The following is a 23122-nucleotide window of genomic DNA, read 5'->3' as shown; positions in this document are numbered from 1 at the left end:
GTGTGTGTGATATATAAACACATGAGGACCTCAATTTCCTCGTGTGTGTGTGTGTGTGTGTGTGTGTGTGTGTGTGTGTGTGTATAAGTGAACTGGGGTCACACAACTAGTAAGTGTCTGAGGCTGGATTTGAGCTCAGAAAGAGGAGTCTTCCTGACTCGAGGTCTGGCACTCTATCTGCTGTGCTACCTGGCTACCCTTCTAGGTCCCACCCAAACCTTTATTTTTAATAATACTGTTCATATTTATTTAACAAAAAATAATTTAAATGACACACTGCACCCATAAAAAAGTTGTAGTTTCTATTAGAGAGAGAGAGAGAGAGAGAGAGAGAGAGTAGTATTTCACACACTGTGTAAAGTGTTTGTAGCCCCCTGACCAGCTGCAGGACCCACTTCACAGAATTCTTTCCCAGAAAAACCCTAGATTCAGGAATCATTGGGAGAGAAAATCATGTGACTGACTCAGTGACAGAGAGACCAAGAAAAGGCTAGCAGTCCCAGTGTACATGACCTGGAATTCTTTAACTTGCATTTATAACAAAACATTACTGTTGATAATAAGGGGCAGCTAGGTGGGATAGTATATAGAGCATTGACCTTGGAGTTAGGAGGGCCTGAGTTCAAATGTGGTCTCAGAGACCTAAAACTTAGATATCTGACTTTGGGCAAGTCACTTAACCCCATTGCCTTGCAAAAACAAAACAAAAAACCCAAAGTAATAAATTTATGTGTGTATGCTTATAACAGTAAATTATAAAAAATACATTATCACATCGAGCATTGTGACTTTAGTTTTCTTTACATCTGTGAGTCATCTGTGATTTTTCTACAGTGCTCCACAGATCTCCAAAATTTCCCATGTTATCAATACCCACAAATGACCCAAACCATGAATATGAAACTTGTGAAGATGACTGCAGTTAGTATTTAACATAGCTCTTTAAAAGTTTGGAAAAGACTTGGTATAAATTATACAGATCTTTCAGATTTCTTTGAAAGTATCTCTTTCATCTTTATTTTTTTTAAGAGTACAATCGTATTCCATCATCTTCATATACTCTGAATTATTCTACCAATCCTCACTTGAGGGGTACTCCTTTAGTTCCAGTTCTTGACCTTCAGCAGCAGAGCTAGATTCTGAATCTAGTCCTTCTGACTCTTAAGTTAGTAGATATGGCCATAGAAAGGAGAGGGAAAAGAGAGGGACAGTGTTCTGGAAGAGCCCTGGACCAGAGTCTTAGGTTTCCAGTCCTGTTTTTGTCACCAACTGGTTGGGTGATTTTGGTTAAGCCAAATTCTTTCTCTGGACCCCTGGAATTTCAGGTGTCTTGCTGAGACAAGGTGAGGAACTGACCTGACCTTCTTGTTAGAACTCTTTGTCTGCTTGTGTTCTGACCTGCTGGGGTTTTGATATAATGGATAGAGCAAGTTGGAGTCAGTAAGAACTGGGTTTTTCCTGAGGTGATAGCTGTGACAGGACATTTAATCTCTCAGCCCCAGTTTTCTAATTTGTAAAATTGAGATACTTATGACCCCCTACTTGCAAGGTTGTTTGAGAAATCAATATATGGTAGTGCTTTGAAAATATTAAAGTGCTATATAAGTTTCAACTTATTTATAGCTGGATGGAGGTTTAAAGAACATTCTAGGCTAGGGGTTCTTAACCTTTGGGTCACAGATCCTTTCCCAGTCTGGTGAAGACTTTGGACTCTACAGAATAATTTTTAAAAATATATTAAATATATAGAGTTAAAAAAAAAGAGGGGCAGCTTGGTGGTGCAGTGGATAGAGCACCAGCCCTGGAGTCTGGAGTCCCTGAGTTCAAATTGGGCTTCAGACACTTAATAATTACCTAGCTGTGTGGCCTTGGGCAAGCCACTTAACCCCATTGCCTTGCAAAAACTACAAAAAAAAAAAAAGCAATTACTGAAGGACAGGTATCATTTATTTTAAAGAAGTTCACAGATTTAAGGGTAAGAACCCCTGTCCTGGACCAACTCTCTTATTTTCACAAAAGAGAATATCCGAGATCTAGAGCCATCAACCATAAGACAAATGTCCACTTAAGCTTCCCTTTGAAGATATCTTTAGCACGCTCTCCAATATGGGAACCCAGAGAGAGATCCAGAAGGATCAGAAAAGGCTCCCCTAGAAGGCAGTCTATGAGTTGAACTTCAAAGGAAGCTCAGGATTCCAAGAGGTTGAAGTTTGGAGGAAGGACTTCCCAGGCCAGAGAGCAAGTGACTGCATGTGCAATTGGAGGAGCAAGAAGGAATGCAAAGTTGTAAGAATGGCAAGTGAGCTGGACTAGCCAGAACCCCAAAGGTGTGAAGAAATCCTGGTGCAGGAAGCCTGTGAAGGGTAACTGTGGCCAGAGTGTAAGGGACTCTACATGCTGAGGAGAGAGGAGTTTGGACTTTGTCATAGAAGCTGAGGGAAATGCTGATGATGCTGTAGGTAGGCTCCATAGCATTGCCAGACTTGTTTGAGGAAGAGTACTAAAGAGACTGAAAGCTAAGAGTTCAGTTAAGAGACATTAATCTAGTCAGTGAATTAATAAATATTTCTTAAGGCCTATGTGCTAGGTTCTGGGGATACAAGGAGAGGCAAAAGACTTTCCCTTACTCTCAAGGAACTCAGTGAGGGAGACAAAATACAAATCATTATGTAAAAATAAAGAGATGTGTGTGTGTGTGTGTGTGTGTGTGTGTGCACATATATATATATATATATATATTTGTGATGAGTTAGAATAGTAGAATTTAGGGGATTTTGGAATTAGTAGAATCACTAAAATTTAGGGGGATTGAGAAAGGGTTCTTATAGAAGATGGGATTTAGCTGGGATTTGAAGGAAGCCAGGACAGCTGGAGGCAGAGATGAAGAAGGAGAGCTATGTGAGTGAAGAAAACAGGATCTCTTTAATAAAGGTATTCTGCAGGTAGAATTATGAATAATTGGCTATTGATTAGATAAGGGAAAGGAATAAGCCACAGATGACTTTGAGGTTGTGAACTTGGGTGATTGGGAGATTGGAGATGCCATTAATGTGGAAGTTTGGAGGAGCAGGTAAAATAAGAGGCTCTGTTTTGGACATGTTGAGTTTGAGATGTGCCATCCAGATGGGATGGCACCAGGTGGGACTGGATGCTTCAGAGAAAGATTAGGACTGGATCAGTAAATGTGGAGTTAATCTGCATAGAGATTATAATGGAACCAATGGAACTTATATGAAAACTGGAGTCTAGCAGTCTTTTAGACAGCTCTAATTATTAGGAAGTTATTTATTACAGTCAGAATTGCCTCTGCATCTTTTGTCCTTCCTGCTTTTTGCCCTCTGGGGCTAAGCAACACAGTCCTGATCCCTTTGTCATAAAACTGCTCATCAGATATGTGAAGGCAGCAATCATTCCTGTGTAAGACTTCTCACCTCTTTTCTTCAGCCACTGATTGCAAGTCCTGACATTATCCCAGTTGCTTTCCTTAGAATGAGAGCTTTCTTCTTAGTATTCTTATTAAAATAGGTCTCCCAAGAACTGAACACAGTTTCTATGTCACTTGTCTAGAGCAGAGTATGGAGGAATTTTTATCTCCTTCATTCAAGGTGCTAGACCTGGTTGCTTGTCACCCTGCTGGTACCACATTTGTATTGCGATCTAATAGAACCTCACATCTTTTTCATACAAATTGTCATTTAGTCCCTTACTCTTCCGAGGGTTGGAAATAGGAAAACCTTCCTTCAGTGCTCTCAGCTGAGATATTTGGACAAGTCTCTGAAGCTTTTGGAACCTCAGTTTCCTCATCTCCAAGAAGTAGTAGTACCTACTTCTTAGTGTTGTGAGACTTAAATGGGATAATGTATCCCATTATTGATTTACAAATCACAAAATTGCTATGTAAATGTCAGAAATTTTTAAATAAATTTCTCCAAATGAATTTCTTATTTTTAAAAATCCATTGTCCTTACTAAGTATTATTAGATTTGATCCATTGTTCTAGGTTTGTGATATCTGTAAATTTGATTAGCATGTTGTTTTTTCCTTCATCCAATTTGGCGTTAAATATTTTAAATAATAGAGGGTTAAGGACAGATCCTGGGACTTTCTTTTCCATCAAGTCAACATGTTGTTATAAATCTAGAGTTGAAAGGACTTAGTTCAGCCTCCTCATTTATAGATCACAAAACTGAGTTGCAGGGAAGTTACGGGACTTGTCCAATGTTTCACATGTGGTAGAACCAGATTTGAATCCAAATCTAGCTTGTTGACTACCATACCACATTGGTTGAACTATTGGTACTTTTTCTTTTTTTTTTCCACTTAAAGATTTTATTTATTTTGAGTTTTACAATTTCCCCCCAATCTTACTTCCCTCCCCCACCCCCCACAGAAGGCAATTTGCCAGTCTTTACATTGTTTCCATGGTATACATTGATCCAAATTGAATATGATGAGAGAGAAATCATATCCTTAAGGAAGAAACATAAAGTATAAGAAATAGCACGATCAGACAATAAGTTAGCAGTTTTTTTTTTAAGTTAATAGTCCTTGGTCTTTGTTCAAACTCCACAGTTGTTTCTCTGGATACAGATGGTATTCTCCATTGCAGACAGCCCCAAATTGTCCCTGATTGTTGCACTGATGGAATGAGTGAGTCCATCAAGGTTGATCATCACCCTCATGTTTCGGTTAGGGTATACAGTGTTTTTCTGATTCTGCTCATCTCACTCAGCATCAGTTCATGCAGATCCCTCCAGTCTTCCCTGAATTCCCATCCCTCCTGTTTCTAATAGAACAATAGCATTCCATGACATACATATACCACAATTCCCCAATTGAAAGTCATTCACTTAATTTCCAATTCTTTGCTACCACAAACAGGGCTGCTATAAATATTTTTATACAAGTGATGTTTTTACTCTTTTATTCATCATCTCTTCAGGGTATAGACCCAGTAGTGGTATTGCTGGATCAAAGGGTATGCACATTTTTGATGTATGAATACTTTTTCAATGCAGTCTTTTAACCATTTCCAAATTTACCTCACTGTACTATTGTCTATCCAACATTTCTCTGTTTGGTTCACAAAGAGAGCTTAAGAGACTCTGTTAAATGCTTTTGAAAACCAAGCATACTGAGTCTTTGACATTGCCCCAATCTACCAGGATAGTAACCCTATCAAAAGAGAAGGTAGCGTTAGTCTGTTGTGCCAGTTCATGATGAAGCTTATGCTAGCTTTTAGTGTTTACTTACTTCCCTTTTCAAATATTCTCAAGACATCCTTTTAATAATAATTTTTAAATTTTGCCAGGAATTGAAGTCATTCACTGCCTTATAGTTTGAAGACTGTTTTACATTATTGCATATGAGGACCACAATTTCCCATTGTCAGTCCTATCTCCCATTCTTCTTGGTTTTCAAAAGTTGCTGATGGCAGCTCAGCAGTCAGATCATCTAGTTCTTCTAGTAGTTCACACCATTCACTGATCAAACTTAAATACAAATTTTGCTTCTCCATATTGACTTGAGAAAATTCTGTATTAACATTACTTGTGTTCTTTTATATTGTTATTTATTTTGTGAATTGTTTCCCAATTGTATTTTAATCTGGTTCAGACCACCCTGGGGAGTGATGTGGTGTGTTTGACACATATAATGTGATTAATTCTGGTCTAGTAATTTGAACTCATTGTTAGCTGATGTGTCCTTTCTTAGCCTCTATTCACTTTTCTTGGTTTTTAGCTCCTAAGCCTTGCCAATCAAAATATCCTTCCCTTTGGAGGCGAGAACAGAAGCAAACTAAGGGTTGAGTTAGTTGGAATCCTTTCACACTTGAGCTTCTTGATCCTCAAAAAGTTTTCAAATCCCTATTTTCTATTACTTAGCATTTCTCTGTAGCCCCAACTCATTCTAAGAGTTACATTCCTGATGCTTGTGACAAAGTCTTTTTTAATATAAATGAGGAGGTAGGACTACATGATCTTTCAGGTCCCTTCCAGCTCAGTGATGTTGAGTTGAAAATTTTGTATGGTAGAGAAATTGAGAGAAGTGGAAGGAGTGGGAGAGAAGTGAGAATTGAGGAGGGGTCACTAGAGGGAAAAAGGAAGAAAGGGAAGGGGATTGATGATTGGAGGGACTGAAAGGCAGAAATGGGAGCAGGCAGAGTCTGAAAGGGAAGGCGGAAAGAGTTCAGGCAGTTGTGATGCTCAACACATGGCTCAGATTCTAGCCTTTCCTTAGTCAAGTTAACCAACCTTTGGAGCCTCAGTTTCTTTATGTGTTAGGTAAAGTTATTGATGCCTGTGCTACCTACTTCATTGTGTAAAGATCAGAGCTGGGCTGCTTTGAAAATTAAATGTTTAAATGAGGCACCTGAGAGCCTGAAGTCAGGAGGACTTGAGTTCAAATCCTGTCCTAAATATTGACTGACTGTATGACTTGGGTATGTCACATAGGCACTGTTTGCCTCAGTAATAGGGATAATAATTACACCCACCTTCTGGGGTAAAGGATTTACCCCAGGACTTGGCCTACATTGCTAGTTATGATTGTGATTTGGATATCATTAAACCATGGTTAAAGCACCATCCTAAGTGCTGTAGAGACGTCAGCCATCCTCATTCTTGTCTTTGCCCTGCTCTCTGTTCCATGGCCTGGACTGTGCTGATGCTGGCAATTCTCTGCCCACATCATGCCCTCTGCTTTATTCATGTTCTGTCCACCAAGCCTGCTGTGAGAGCTCTCAGAGTTGAGGGGGCTGAGCACTCTCCTCAGGACACCCTGGGAAGGGTCAGGGCAGACCTTTTCCTCATTTGACAGATGAGGAAATTGAGACTCCTGGTGCTTTGTGCCTAACAGGAACTGAACAATTTCCCCCATACACTTAATAAATACTTGCTTCATGGAAATGCCAACTGAGAGCTGGGATTCCCCACCAGGGTCTCTATTCAGTACTCCCTGACCAGTGATTTTTCCAGTACAGCCTCTTTGTTCTCAAACTTTGGAGGGAAGGGATTATCTACAATGGAGAGGTCTTGGAGCTAGTTCTTCCTTTGTTGCTCATAATTTTGGGGAGATCATTGAATTTCTTTGGTCCTTCATTTCTTCAACTGTAAAATGGACGTAGTATCTGCACTGCCTTATCTCCCCATCCCCAATTCACATACGCCAAGTGCCTTAGAATGTTATTTCAAGACTCAAATGTGAGATGGAAGTGTTTGTGAAAAAATATTAATTATTTTAATGATTTGTGGCTAAATAGATCTTCAGGAAGCTAGAGAGAGAATTTATATTAGAGAGTTAGGGGAAAATAGATTGAGCAGCATTCCACTGCTGTTGGTTTAAAGCAAACTTTCCCTGAGTCACTTAATCTAGATTCTTTCTTTCTCCCCCAAAATTAAAACAAAAAGCATTTATTAAGCCCAAACTATGTGCCAGGCACTGAATATAGACCGACAAAAATAAAACAATCCCTGTCCCCAGGAACTTCCATTTTATCTGTACACTGAGATATATATGTTTCCCTAATCTCATTTTCTCTTCTAATAGAGTTACTCTATTGATAGATTAATGTATGAACTAAGAGCATAGAGTTCTAGATAGGAAGAATCTGTGAAAATTGTTTAGTTCTTTAACTTTTTGTGTGTGTGTGTCATTGACCAGCCTTTTGGGAATTAATGGATTCCTCAGAGTGATGTTTTTGAATGCATAAAATAAAATACAGTAGGACAACAAAATAAGCCATTATATTGAGATACAGTTATCTAAATACTAAGAAAAAGAAGTTCAGAGACTCCCTGAAATCTATCTCTAGAGCTCTTAATGGGATTCCCCAGTTAAGAACTCTGAGAGAAGCCTAACCCTTTAGTTTTACAGAGGAGAAAAACTGAAGCCCAGAAAGAAATTTCTTGTCCTAAGACACACAGCTAGTTAGTGGTAGAACTGGGACTAGAACCCAATTATTGTGACTTGGAGAATGGTGTTCTAAGTTACTTTTGTCTTGTACACCATTATCCCCTTTAGAGTTTTGAGAACGTGGAGTCTGGTATGTCTGGGGCTATTTTGAATTTCAGGGTTTGATTCTAGATTTGCAGACCTCCACTCTGGTTTTGTTGGTGTGAATGCCATTTCCCAGATGGTGTTTAGTCTCACACGACTACAGTGTATGTATATATTTGTTGATTAAAAATATTACTTGCTCTATTTTGCAGCAACATTAAAAAATATTGCAAATTTCTCTTGTTGCCAACAGGGAATCTGCCAATGTTTTACTTAACCCTTTATATACCAAGCAGAATAGTTCATTATAGGCAAAGGCTTGATTCTAGTGCTACTAGAGTCCAGTGTAGAGGGATCATGGTAGTTACCTTCAGTTATTCCCAGGGCCCCTGGACTGTTGTCTTCTTTAGGTAGTAATGGCCTTACTCTCTGTGCCTTTTATGAGGCAGAGTGACTTCTTTGTGGCATCTGACTCCTCAATGTAACTTTATGGGACTGTTGGCTGCTATCTGCTCACCTCATTGTGCACCTCTAGGAAAGTCTATGAGTGTCACCTTTCAGCTCCTTCCCAAACTGGGAGCCAGTCAGAGGTCATTGTCTTCTTTTTGTGACTTCTTGTGTGTAGGCACTGAGGGACCAGACTCAGACTTAGTTAAATTCAGTTGAACAAGAATTATTGAATGCCTTCTGTGTGGAGCTAGTGAGGCAAAGACAGAGCAGGGGGTGGAGGTGGTGTACAACATGGAAATAGTAAATAGATCCAAGCAGGTAATCAGGAAAGACTTCATTTATGATGTCATAACCAAGCTGAGTCTGAAGGGAAACTAGTGCATTCCTGGGATGGGTGAATTTCTGTGTCAATGTACAGGTATCAGAAATGTAGAGTTAAACCTGGGAAAAAAACTGGTGGGCCACTTGGCTGAAGTATAGATTGTGTAAAGGAGATGAATATGAAATAAACTGGAAATGTAGCTGGGAGTCACACCGTGGAGGACTTCAAATGTTGGGCCGGGGTTTGTCTGTATTCTGGAGGTGAGAGGTAACCACTGAAGCATTTTGAAATTGTTAGAGATGTTTCAGTTAGTGAAGAACCTTGAGGGCATGTCATATGAGTATTGGTCGATGGAACTGCAGAACAGAAGATGCAGTAAGGGGGGTGAGGGCACAAAAAACTGTTCTGAAGAATTTGAAGAACTCTCTTGTATGGAAGGGGTTCTGGAATAATGGGTAGATTCCACAAAGAGATAGGTTCAGGCCCAGTGCTATGAAGAAACATCTTAACAATTAGAGGAATCCAAAGTAGAGGGTTTGATTTAGTAAGGAAAAGAACCACCTCTTTCTCAGTGACTGAAGGAAAGAAGATGGTATATAAAATGTAGAGGGATTTTTGGGTTTATAATAGAGGAGATGAAGGAGTTCATAGATGACTCCTGCTTCCTCATGTAAATTGGGGATTAAGTGATAGAGAACTTCTTTTTTGAGCAACTTTCTTTATCCAGTAACATTTAGCTCTTTCAGAGGAAGAGGAGTTACCTAACTCTCGAGTCCTTTATTTCTTATTTCATTTTTTTCAGTAGAAAGTAGAGTTATTTTATAGTTTGATTAGGCTTCTAGCTCTTGCCCAAACAGTTCTTCCCCATCTCTCACCTCCTTTCTTTACAGGCTACCTTCCATGCCTTTCTCTCCTCTGCCTCTTAGGAGCCTTAGCTTCTTTTAGGCTTGGCTCGGGCCTCCTGTGATAAGCATTTTTGGGACTTTCTCCTCTATTCTAGTTGTTTCCTGTTGCCTCTAAAGAAGGATAGAAACATCTTTATTCACCACTTTTCATTGCTCAGACCCTTAGACTTTGGTCTTTGTTTAAACTATACAGTTCTTTCTCTGGATATAGATTGGTATTCTCCATTGCAGTTACTCTAAAATTGTCCCTGATTATTGCATTGATGAAATGAGCAATTCCATTAAGGTTGATCATCACGATCCCCATTTTGCTGTTAGGGTGTACAATGTTCCTCTGGCTCCGCTTCTCTCACCCATCAGTTCATGCAGATCTTTCCAGGCTTCTCTGAAATTCCATCCCTCCTGGTTTATAATAGAACACTAGTGTTCCATAATATACATATATCATAATTTGTCCAACCATTCCCCCACTGATGGACATTTACTCAATTTCCAATTCTTTGCCACCACAAACAAGGCTGCTATGAAGGAACTCCAGTTTCCTTTGAAACTTAATGTAGGTACTGCCACTAGTATATTCCCTTGTAGTCACTGAGTATGTAGTATTTAAATGCATATCTACGTATATGTCAGAATGTAGATTCCAGTAGAGTATGTGATCCTGGGAGGCAGCTTTGATTGTATTTGCTGCCCTTAGCACAATATCTGACACAGGATGAACTCTTAGTAAATTCTTGTAGACTTTAATTTTGGAACTAAAATATCAAAATAAGAGTATTTTCATACATGTAGTAGAACACAGAGACTTCTTTATTAAACATTTTATGTTACTTGCTTTTAAAAAAGCATGTAATCAATTCTATGTTCTATTTTCAAAAGTATTCTGCTTCTCTACTCTTGGTGCTGGTTTTACTTGGAAAAGTTAGGGGTGGAAGGGGGTACCTGACTGACATTTTATGCTGTTCTGGAGTGAAAGAAGTCATTACTGTAGTTTCTCATTGCATTTCTTGATCAATATTTTGTTGGGTTAGGCAAGCTTTAATGCTTGTTAATTGATACTTAATGCTCCCATCTTCCTTAATTTGTCTTGAATTTATTTATTTGTTTCATATATTATATTTAATAGAAAGCAAACTTCTTGAGGATAAAGAGGCAAGAATTCAAGGGTAGAAGACAATCGATAATCAAAATGATCAACCAGTCCTTTTGCTTTACATTCTTATCCATATCCCCTGTATCATTCTTCCATTTGCCTTCTTTTTTCCTTTGGGTGTGTCTTTGAACCTATTTTTGTTCTATAATTTCTGGTTCCTTGCCAAACCTTTAAGCTGTCTAGCTACTTGTTTTCAGTTTGTTAGAAAATCTTTCTTGCCTCATATCCTGTGAATGGTTGTACTCTAAGACTCTCCTCTTGACCTGCTCCTCTCTCTGTACTTTCTTGTTGACTTCATCAACTCTCATGGACTTACCATCTCTCTGCAGACATCTCCCAGATGTATGAATTCAATCTTAGTCTGTCTTCTTAACCTTAATGCCATATCATCAGTTGCTTTGTGGAATCTCCATCTTAATATGGACATCTTAGACTCAATCTTTTCAATCACCCAGTTTCTCAAGAGTAATCTTCAGTGTTCTCTCTATCACCCCTCACATTCAGCCAGTAGCCAAGTGCTATCTCCACAATCATCTTTCTCACAATATTTTCTTTGGCCTATGAAAAAAGGCAGCTAACTTATTTCAGATTCATATCACCTTTCTCCTGGACCATTACAGTAGCCTACTAAATGTTCTAGTTGCTACTAGGCTCTGGTCCTGTCTAATCCTCTTTTCCATAACTGCCAAATTGACATTCCTAAAGCACAATTGTGAACACATCAGTTTCCCCATTCTGGAGCTCTGCTATCTCCCATTGAAGATATGAAGATAAAATAGAAACCTCTCTCTTTGCTGTTTTAAACTCTCCGCACCCAGGCTGTAGCCATTTCTTCAGTCTTATTACACATTACTTTCCTTCATATGCTGTATATTCCAGTCTGACTCATTTTCTGTTCCTTCTACATGTTATATTCTTCTGGATCTGTGCCTTTGAACAGGTCTTCCCCTCTATCTAGCATGTACTCCCTTCTCATTCCAGGCTCATAGAATCTTTAACTTCCTTCATAGCTCAGCTCAAATGCCACTTGTAACTAAAAGATTTTTATAATTCTCTGTAGTTGCTAGTTGCTGTACCATAGGAAATAATTTTTTATTTTGTTTTGTACATATTGTTTTCCCCCTTGGTCCCCAATGTAATATAAGCTACTTGAAGGCAGTGACTGTGTTGTTTTTTTCCTTTTTATTCCTAGCACCTAGCACAGTTCTGGCAAACATTAAATGATTGTTTAAGTACATTTTTTTTTTTAGGTTTTTTTGCAAGGCAAATGGTGTTAAGTGGCTTGCCCAAGGCCACACAGCTAGGTAATTATTAAGTGTCTGAGACTAGATTTGAACACAGGTACTCCTGACTTCAAGGCTGGTGCTTTATCCACTATGCCACCCTAAATGATTGTTTAATGAAAAAACTACTGAGCCAAACTTGTGAAGAATGTAAAAAAGAGGCTATTGCAGAGATGTCTGAGAGATCTGGGAAAGATAAAGGAACTGGAAGTAACATTGAGAACAAAAAATAGATTTAGTGAGTAAAGAGGAAGATGAAAGTTATAGGAGGTGGTGAAGTATAGGAGGTGGTATTGATTAGGAAGAAGACTTTCAGAGTTCAAGATTATGGAGGTGTATGTAGCACAGTTATAAGTGATGGTGAGAACCACATTTGAAGGTGACTGACTTGAAGTGAGAATGTAGGTCATGAAATTTGAGGGCATTAACCTGGAAGGTCAGAATATTCAAGGAGCCATCATTGAGTCTATTGAAATCTCCCAGGTTGAGAACAGGGGTTGGGGTAGATAGGATTTTGAGCCAGTTACTAGACTTCTTGGAAAAGAAGGGAAATCAATGACAGTAAACTTCTGGATCATATGATAGAAATGAATGAGTGAACGAACCTCCAAGGAGAGTTGTTAAATGTTGATGGTAAAACTACAGACTGGAGGTAGGGATGAGAAGTAAGGAATATGCCTTTTTTTTGTCCTTAAGGGAGTTGGGGCATGAAAGAAAGAGTACCTAATACTGGAGATAGGCTCCATAGAAGTTGTGACTTCCCAAGGCTTCTGTGAGTGCCAGAAGATAGAAAAAATGCGAACTGAAGAGACCTCACATAAATCAGTTTAACCAGAATGGAGTTTTCAGAAGACACAATAGAATGAGAATTTAGTAAATGATTGTTCAACAGAATTGAACTTTAATGTTTATTCTTAGTTGATCTACATTTGCTCTAAGAACTTGTGAATTTCTTTTTTGACAACACCACACCATCTCCTCTTTGTTAAACAGAAAAAAAGTGTTGCCTGTCCTCTATTTGGGGAGATAAGGTCTTTGTGGTGGACTGAAGTTATCTTATATCTATTCCTTAACTGTTCCCTTTTTTCCTTTCCCCCTCCTTACTTTTACCCCCATAGCTCTCTGAAGATGTAGTTAATCGCATGAAGGACCCCTCTGCATCTTCAAGGGTGCAGCGGCCATCTCCTGCATCACCACCTCCTGCTTCGACATCTACTTCATCACCTGCTGCTTCGGCACTTCATACTTCACCACCTCCTCCTTCATTTTCTCATTCATCTTTTGCATTTGGCTCTTCAGATGGCAAGTCAAAGCATCCTAGGACAGGTATGGTAGATTACTGGAAGACTGTAGAGAAACAGGAGAAAAGAGAGAGCTGATTGAGGACTTAGCCACTGCTACTATTGAACATAGTTGGGGTTTTTTTTTGATACTTAAAGATTTTATTTATTTTGAGTTTTACAATTTTCCCTCTCCCCCACCCCCCCCCCCCAGAAGGCAATTTGCCAGTCTTTACATTGTTTCCATTGATCCAAATTGAATGTGATGAGAGAAAAATCATATCCTTAAGGAAGAAACAGAAAGTATGAGATAGCAAGATCAGACAATAAGATATCAGGCTTCCCCCCGCCCCACCCCAAATTAAAGGTAATAGTCCTTGTTCTTTGTTCAAACTCCATAGTTGAACACATATTTGGATAGCTTGTGTTGTCAACTTTGTTGGGTACATTTTTCCTTTTTATCATTTTGCAGTGTTGACCTTAAGTTTCTCTTGAATATAAAGGCTTGTGTTTTCAATACAAAAATTTCATTGATATTGCTATATGGCAACAAGATGTGGAGATAACTAGATATCAGTAATCATATAGGAGGCAATGAAGAGGTATATAGTGAATGGGGCCAGACTGTAGGATATGACCAATGAGAAACTCTTAAAAAAAGAACAAGACCAGACAGTATTATCTACAAATTTCATAATGGGAAGAGAATATAGTTTGGTCATATGGCAAGAGTGAGGGATGACAAGTAGATAAGTACCTTTGAGATATTTGGAGAAAGTAAGGAAGGCACTCCAGGTAGACTTTTTAAAGGATGTGAATGAGAGTTAAAAAGAATAGGCAGGTTGTGACCTATATCATTGGAGGAAATACCTATATTTATGAGATCACGGGTCTTTTTAAATATTCATAACAGGATTCTTTGACTTTAAATGTATGGTGGGATCCTACTTTTTGTTGGGATAGAGAGCAGTTTTTGTGTTTATAGTTAGAGGCTCTATATATTTTGGCCTAATCCCTTACCTTTATTTTGTCTCAATTTTTTTTCTGTAAAAAGTAGAGAAGATAACATTTCCAATATTGAAGGCATATTGCTTGTCTCTAAGTGTTTGGAGCCTCCAAAGGGGGCAGTGCCAGTACAATTGGTTGTTTTATCATGAGAATGGGGTAAATTGTAATAGGATTACATTCTAGTCAGTGGCACATCCCCTAGTTCTGGTGTTCTAAGATCAACTGCCATAGTTCTTTCCCAGGCTTATGTGGATAAATTATTTTTCCTTTATATTTTATTGCCACCAGAAAATACTCTGAAATTAGTAAAACATTAAGAGTGAAAGAGACCTTGGAGATTATTTAGTCTAATTCCAATTGCTATCTAGTCTGATAGACTTTGGACTAGAACCTATGTCTTTTGATTACTCAATAATTTTTCTTATTCTATTTCAGTTTTCATTCAATATCCTTTACTTCTTTACACTTTAGTTAGTTTAGATTAAATCTAGCTAATTGACCCCTTACTGTGTTCCTTCCAAACAGGTATAGAGTTGTATGAATTTTTCCCAAGTGTTGACCATTTAGTAAGAAGCAGGAGACAAGATCAAAGAGAGTATGCAATCCAGTCTTTAATTTTACAGAGGCCTTAAGAGATCAAATGACTTGCCCAAGGCCATACAGTTAATATGTAGCAGAACCAGAATTGATAATCCAAGTAATGGAAATTCAGGTTTTATGTTAGGCTATTAGTATCCAAAAGTAGTTCCACTTCAGAAATGAAGCCCGTTACCCAATAAGGGACCACCAGAGGTTAAGTCAAATCATTCACTTAACATACCATCAACTATAATAGAATGTATTGTCACGTGCTACCTTGTTTTGTAATTATCTTTGCACATGTATTGTTGATGTTCTTTGAGGGCAGAGACGATTGCCAAGGACCCATGTTTACTAGGTGTGCCTTTTATAGAAATAGGAAGGATTTTGTTCATTTGGTAAGTTTATCAGCTTGAAGAATGAGTTAGTTATTTTACTTGTAACAAAATATTTTGCTTTCTTACTGAATAGATGTGAACTTCATTCATAGCTTCTTAATAGAATTCATGAAGGAAAAATGCTGTATGTAAATTTGTATTTTGAAATTGACAAAAACATTTAACATATTGATTTCAAAGTTAAACCAGTTTCTGTGTTTCCTTCCTTAATCAGTTAATCTTGCATTTTATGAATTGAAATGAAAACCATTTCTATTGAATTAAAAATTAGTACAGTTAATTTCATGTGAAGTTGGAAACCTAGCAATATTGCAATAGAGAGTCTTCTAAGGTTTCCCTTCTCAATTAAGGGCATGGCGACCCAGTTTACTGTCTGTGAAAGTTAGTTTGAGGATGTATATTAAAAGGTGGTTGATTCTGGAAAGAAGTCCTTAGAGGTTGAGTATCCAGGTTGCCTTAAAGGATAAAAATCAAAACCAAATGTTATCTTACCCATATAGAAAATAATAATATACATACTTTTGGAATAATTCATGTCATCCAAGTAGTTGAGAATCAAGAGAACCTTATTGGCACTGAAGAATGTCCAATGGAAGGCAGTGAATGTGTGGTCAAGTAGGTTGAAGGAATTGCCCTATGAACATAGACTGAAAAAAAAATTAGGGTTTCAGTTTGGGAAACCTTAAGTTTGAGGTCACAAGAAACCTTTCACAGGGATGACAAAGGTGAACATAGTAATAATTCATATTCCTGTTTTCTCCAATAATCTTGTACATTACATAGTACAAGTATTATTGTCCTTATTTTATAGGTGAGGAAGTTAAGACCTACTGAGATTAATGAACCTTGGTCACAGAACTTGTAAGTGTATCAGAGTCAGTTTCAAATCTAGGTCTCCTTGATTCCAACTTCAGGATTTTCTTTATCTCATAGAAACTGCCTTTTTCTGGGTAAACACAAATTTATTTACTAAATCTCAGAATTCTAGAGTGAGATATTACCTCTTAAAACTTGAAAGAGATAAATTAAAGACCATACTGTATTTTACATATGGGGCAGAAAATATGAGTAGGTTCAAGAAAGGTTTTGATAAAAACATGATAATAAATCAGTAATGGGCCATGTTAAGGAAGCTAGAATGTTTACAATGTAACCCTAATCTTCTAACTTGCCTTCATGGAGAATAGGCCTTTCCTAAACCATCATGTGAACTTCTGGTCAGATAATAGATATTTGATCAATTCGATATTATGTTTCTGAGGTTCTTGGACTTTGAACAGTAAAATATCCATATTTCCTAGTAAATTGGAGACATGATATTGACTTTGGAAGTCTGAAGAGATTATTTCTACTTTTTTGGCAAGCCACATGGAAGAAGAGAAGTCAATGGGATAGGAGATGGTTTAGAGAAATTTTAACACCCCAGTCCCCTTTCACGAGCTTCCCGAGGTGGTTAATGTACTTCTTTGTGTCTTTATTGATTTGTTGGTTCTCTTTGATAATAGACTGTTTGTGTTCTGCCTGTTTTAGACCCTAAACCCCCCAGAGATGAGAACCAGAGTAGCAGGCAGCCCTCTGAAGCAGAAGAGGATCTGTATAGGAGGTAAGGTCATGTAAACCCTTTTTGTCCTTATTCTGAGTGTTATTGACAATAATAATTTTTTAATCCTATTTCCTCTTGCCATATTATTATTTCTCATCCCTTGCAAAACTCTGGTCCTGAGTTACTTCTACCATCTGCCTCCTTTACTCTTACCCATGTGCTACTGAATAGAGATGAAGGAAGACAAGCAAACATGCTAACTGGTACACCATAAATTCATTATCCAATTGGGCCTAACTGGGCAATCCTTTTTATTCTTTTCTGATTTTTTTATTGTTGTTTTTTTTTTGAGACTTAGTGTCTCTCTCTTTCCCAGTCAGGGAGTTCAGTGACCACTCATGACTACATTGTTATCACAAAAGCTTTGATCTACTCCATTTCAGCCCTTTGGCAACCTGGCAGCTCCCTAACCCCAAGAACTCACCATTTTTGTGCCAGACTTAGTGTAGATAGATACCCAGGCAGTTTAAGTGCTTCTGCAGTTCAGAAATCCTGAACTTGAGTGATATTGGTGTCTACCTTCCCACAGCATATTACAGGCATAGACCATCATTCTTGGCTATTCTTCCCTCATTGATTCCCTGTCTCACTTTCCTTACAACTATCCCAGACCTCCTCTCTCCATTTATCTCTCTGTGCTCCCTTACTTTCAGCTAAATTCTTCACCTCATGCTTTACAGAGAAAAAGAAATGAAGGCCATTTAAGATGAACTTGTTTCTTTTGCCCTCTCTTCATCTCATTATCTCTTGGTATCATCACCTACTTTCTCCTTTCCCCAGTCTCTAGTGAAGAGTTGGTCCTTCTCCAAAGCTAGCTTCTCAGTGTGTGCTCTTGTTCCCATCTTCTCCTGTCTTTTTTTTTTTTTAGCAGAATGCTCCATCAGTTACCCTCTGTTCTCTAATCTTCTATTTTTCCCTAGCTGCTAAATACTTTCTTACTACTTTCACACATGCCCAAGTATTCCCTGGCCTTAAGAAACCTTCACTAAAACTTACTATTCCCTCGAGCTGTTTTCTCCTCCTCTGCCATCTACACTCTTTTCCTCCACTTCCTTTTCTCTCACCCATTCCTCAACTCTTTGAAACCTGGTTTGAACTTTGTCACTCCCCTGAAACTGTTTTTTCTAGGTACAAGTATCTCCTAATTACCTTTTCATGTTCTCATCCCACTAGACTTCTCTGCTGCACTTGACATGGTTTACCATCTTCTCTTCCTGGATACTCTTTCCTTTCTGGGAATTCGTGACATTGTTCTCTATTGATATTCCTCTTACTTGTCTGATCATTCTTTTTTAGTATCCTTTGGTAGATCATCACATATATGCCTTCTAATTGTGTATGTTCCCCAAGTTTGTCCTGGGTCTTCTTACAATATTCTGCTGGTGACCTCATCAACTTTCATGCATTTAATTATCATCTCTGGATAAATGATTTGCAGATCAGTATCTATCCAGTCTTTCCTCTGAACTTTTGTCCATAGTTTTCTTTTGGCCATTTATAACTATATTATTTCAGAGACATTTCATATACATCATGTACAGAACAGAATTTATCTTTCATTCAAAACCCACCCCTTTCATACTTGATTGTTTCTGTTGAAAGCATCCTCTTTCTTCCAGTTTTCTCAGACTTAGAATCTCATTGTTATCCTTCATTCTTCACTCTTAGTCATCCCACATTCTTGTTAGTGGCCAAAACTTTCAATTCCTCCCTTCATAGTCTCTCTCTCCTTACTTTGCCACCTGTTGTCTAGATGATCCTAATAGCTTCCTAGTTGTTCATCCTGCTTCCGGTGGCTTTCACTCAGTCTGTCTTCCATACAGCTGTCAAAATATATTTGCTTCAGTGCAGATCTCCCTGCAGTATTCCCCTACTCACTAGGCTCAAGGCCTCCCTGTTATCTCCAGGACAAAAGAAAACATACTTGTTTAGTTTTAAAGCCCTTGATAAGCTTGCCCACCTGATTTTTCTGGCTACATTGTACTACAAACTGGCCTTTTTGTTTCTCATATATGACACAGCAGTTTCTTTTCTGTCTTTGCACCGGAAATCCCCCCTCTGTCTTAGAGGCATTCCCTTCTCATCTCTAGTTTCCAAAATCTTTCTTTTTGTCTAGGACCCATCTCAAGCATCAACTGCTACATGAAATCTTTCTTCTCGAAACCACACTGCCTTGTATTTATTTGCATTTATTCTCTTTATATTTATTTTATATATACTTATTGTCTTCCTTATTAGAATTTAAACTTCATGAGAGTGGGTGGGGTTTTTTTTTTTGCTTTTATCTTTGTGTTTTCAATGTTTTTTACCTAATAGATGCCTAATAAATTCTTGTCAGGTGGAGGGTGTTCTTCTCTTTCTATGGAGACGTTGCTTTCTTCTAGGCAGAACTGATCCCCCCCCCCCTTCTTTTCCCTCCTTCATGAGGGAAATCTTATATAGGTCTTTGACTTGGGCCATTCTGGGAGCTTGTTTATGCCAGAGGACTGTGTTCATTTGGTATAGAAAAAATGAATTATGTAAAGAAATAAAAAAACAAACATCTTTTTAGGGAAAGCTGAGAATCAAACATTTATACATAAGTAATCACCATTTTAATAACTTTTTAAAGTGGCTTGGTGCTCTCTAAAAGGTTAGATACAAGCAATGTCTAAATGTCTTTCTAATAGTAATTAGGGAAGGATAAAAGGGAAGAAGTTGGGATTGAATTGTGACTAAATGTAAAAACCTTATACTGTGCCTTGTAACTGGCTGAATAAAGCTTGGCCCCTAGTACTTTATTAGCTTAAGAACATTGCTGATTTTCTTAACAAGAAATCTTTGATTGACCCTTTGGTTTGGAGACTCATTTTTCTTCTGCATGGCCTTTAAGAAGACTGGCTAACTAATGAGACCAATTATCCTAGGGTAGGGATCAAGTTCAAAGGTTTAATTCCTATATTAGGTGATACCATACCAAGGACTGTATCCCTTAACTCTGGTCCTCTCCAATCCGGAGACTGGAATTAATGTCTCTATTCATCCTACTTTGAATAGTCAAACTTTTGAGTAAAAAGTACTGGTGGCATCTGAAACATTCAAGTCCCCATATTCTAACACTCAAGAAAATAATGCCAAGGGAAAAGATTGGAACCTTCATTCTTTGAAGTCTGGCCTATTTAGTGCTGCTCTCTGAATGATGTGGGTTTGAAACTCAGATATTTCCATTGGTATATTTATGTTTTTTCATGTAATACATGCAATTGACTTTTCCCCCCAGAGCATATAATGTCATAAAAGATGGTATGTGTTTGGGGCTTTTTTCTGAGTGTCATTTTTTATTTTTCAAACACCAGAGGATAGGAGAATCAGAGTGGGATAGGGTGTGTTTTCATTTCACTGGTTTAAAGACAACAATGAAACAGAACTGCCCTCCAGAGCCAAATGTTCCTTTAATCAATTCCCCCTTTTTAGAAACTTGCTTTAGGCTGTAGGCCTCCTTCCAAGTTACAGAGTTCTGTTGCCAGACAAATCCTATCCCCACCTTGCTAGCCCATGGCAGTGTGCACCGTCCCTAACTGCATCCTGCCAGTCACAGCCTCTGCAGTTGTATCTATCCACTAGTCTCTCTTGGCACAGATATGAACAGGAACAGACCATGATCCAGGAAGAGCTACTTCAGCTGGCGAAGAGAGAACGGGAGGTGGCCAGGGAGCACCTGAAGTCATCCCTTCCATGGGAGAAGAATGGTGTGAACCAGGAGAAGCAGAGATCAGCCCAGCTGGTGAGTGCTGATTTTCTAGTCTTCTCTCCTTTGGGTCTTTATATTCATTTGAGAAGCCTCATCTTGACTTCAGCCTCTTTTGCTCTAAGAGATCCTCAAGTTTTCTATTTCTTCTCTATTGTTTAGCTTCTATTTTGGGAGATTGTCCGATTTTAGTCCTGCCACTAATTAGCTATGGGATGTGGGGTCAGGGACTTTGTAGAATTATAAAATTTTAGATTTAGAAGCAGCCTTAAGTTCTGGTCCAAACTCCTTATCTAATAGAGAAGAAATAGAAGGCCCAGAGAAGTGAGATTACTATACAAAGTCATGCATTGAACTCACAACAGAAGCAGGACTAATATCTCTTTTCGTCCAATATTTGGCCTACTCCTCCCTCTCTGTTCCTTGATCTCTTGATCTGTAAGATAAACCTTTTGGGCTTCATGATCTCTAGTCATTCATATGTCCTTCTGGCTCTGATAAATTGTGATGCAACTGTAGCATAACAGAAAGAATACTGGACAAAGAGTTAGCTGTGGGTTCAAGCCCTGGTTCTTTGGCTTATTAGCAGCAGAGTGGACAGACTACTTGATATCTCTGTACAAATGAGTTGCTTAGACTAGATGAGCTCTACTGCACCTTTCACTTCAGTCATTCAGTAATTCTATGATTTTGGTGACCGATTATAAGATTTTTGGAGGAGGGTACTCTGGTGTGTGGTCACCTGTCAATTGAAAAATATTCTAGCATCCCCCCAAAATCATCCATCTTTATATCAGGAGTAACATATTTCATCCTTAGTCCTCTGGAATCCTGACTGGTCATTACTCTGACAAGAAGGCAGTACTAGAGTATTTTATCACATTTAAATACCAATACTTGCTCATCCCTTAGAGTTTGTTTTCGTACTGCTTCCTTTAATTTTTCCTCACTTTAATTCTCTACTTTTTTCCCTTTTAAGTGAAATGCATGTCTGTACCTAACTTATGCATGTCTATGTGTGCATGCATGTTTGTGCTGGTGCACACGTGGGGGGTGTATGTATGTGCATGTTGATGAGCACATACCTGTACAGGATTGGGTGCATGTGCACATATGTGTGCACTCGTGTGTTGGAATGTACATGTGTACATGCATTGTGGTGTGCTGATATGTGTATGTCTGTGTGTGTTGGAGGTGTTTGAATGTGTGCATGCCTGTGTGTGTGTGTGTGTGTGTGTGTGTCCTTCTTTTGCCCAAGTCAGATGAGAGTGAGGGTCACACATCAGCTGTTCCCTCTTTGTATGGATGTCTGTATTTTCTGCTTATGTGAGATCTTTTTCTGTGACCTTCCTTCCCTGTCATTCCTCACATCTACTGTTTATTCTTCTTTCTATTGCCCTTTTTTCTTCTGAAGATCATCAAGGCACAATAGGACCCCTCCCCAGGCTTGTCTAACTGCCTCCTCTCTGAAGCCTGATGTTGAAATGTAAGCTGTCCATCCTGGTGGAGTCCTTTATCAATATGCCTTCATGTCTACCTTTTTATGTTTCTCTTCATTCTTTTGTTTGAACTTCAAATTTTCTTCACAGTTGTGGTTTTTATGGTACTTTCTGAAGGTAGTGAGTGGCTCAGTGGGTAGAATGCTAGGCCTGGAACCAGGAAGACCTGAGTTCAAATTCTGTCTTAGACACTTACACTGTACTGTGGGCAAGTCACTTTCTCCCTGATTGTCTCATTTTCTTCATTTGTAAAATGGGGTTAGAAATAACTTCTACTTTCTGGGTTGTTGTGAGGATCAAGTGAATAATATTTGTAAAAAGTGCTTATAGTACAGTGTCTGGCATGGAGTAGGTGCTATGTAAATATTTACATCCTTTCTTCTCTTTTTCATCAAGAGTCTTTTGTTTCATTAAAAGGTGTTTTCCCTTGTAGCATTATACTCAGTTTTGCTAGGGAAATCATTCTTGGCTGTGAGCATATGTCCTTTGCTTTCTGGAATATCATATAGTGGTATCTGCTAAATCATGTGTGATATTGATTTGACTCTTTAATACTTGAGTTCTTTTTTCTGCTGGATTTTGACTAAGATATTATGGAACTTTTCATTTTGGAACTTCTTTCAGCAAGTGAGGGGTGTATTCTGTCCTCTGGTTTTAAGAGATAGGGATGGTTTTCTTTTAAAAATGTACGTTTGTATTTATTTTTAACATTCATTATAAAAAATTTTGTGTTCCAAATTCTTTCTCTTGAGCCCTTTTCTCACCAATTGAGAAGGTAAGCAATATGATATCAACATGTGAAGTCATACAAAACATATTTCCATATTAACCATGTTGTAAAAAATAAAAGCAAGAAAAATAAAGTGGAAAAAAGTATATTTCAGTATGCACTTAGAACCTGACAGTTCTTTTCTTAG

At 38.3% G+C, this 23122-nt stretch overlaps 1 protein-coding gene across 1 annotated transcript in view; it reads left to right on the top strand.

The window, feature by feature from the left end:
- Nucleotides 1-23122, top strand: part of LOC141496546 (uncharacterized) — a 185268-nt gene that overhangs the window by 6140 nt on the left and 156006 nt on the right. Inside the window, exons 3-4 of the mRNA XM_074199039.1 lie at nt 16907-16979; nt 20598-20742. Of these exons, the coding sequence (XP_074055140.1) occupies nt 16907-16979; nt 20598-20742 (218 nt within the window). The remainder of the gene's footprint in view (nt 1-16906; nt 16980-20597; nt 20743-23122) is intronic.

The sequence above is a fragment of the Macrotis lagotis genome, chromosome 8 (genome assembly GCF_037893015.1).
Source record: "Macrotis lagotis isolate mMagLag1 chromosome 8, bilby.v1.9.chrom.fasta, whole genome shotgun sequence".
Taxonomy (NCBI): Eukaryota; Metazoa; Chordata; class Mammalia; order Peramelemorphia; family Peramelidae; genus Macrotis; species Macrotis lagotis.
The sequence above is the reverse complement of the archived record's forward strand: the minus strand, read 5'-3'. Positions and strand labels throughout refer to the sequence as shown.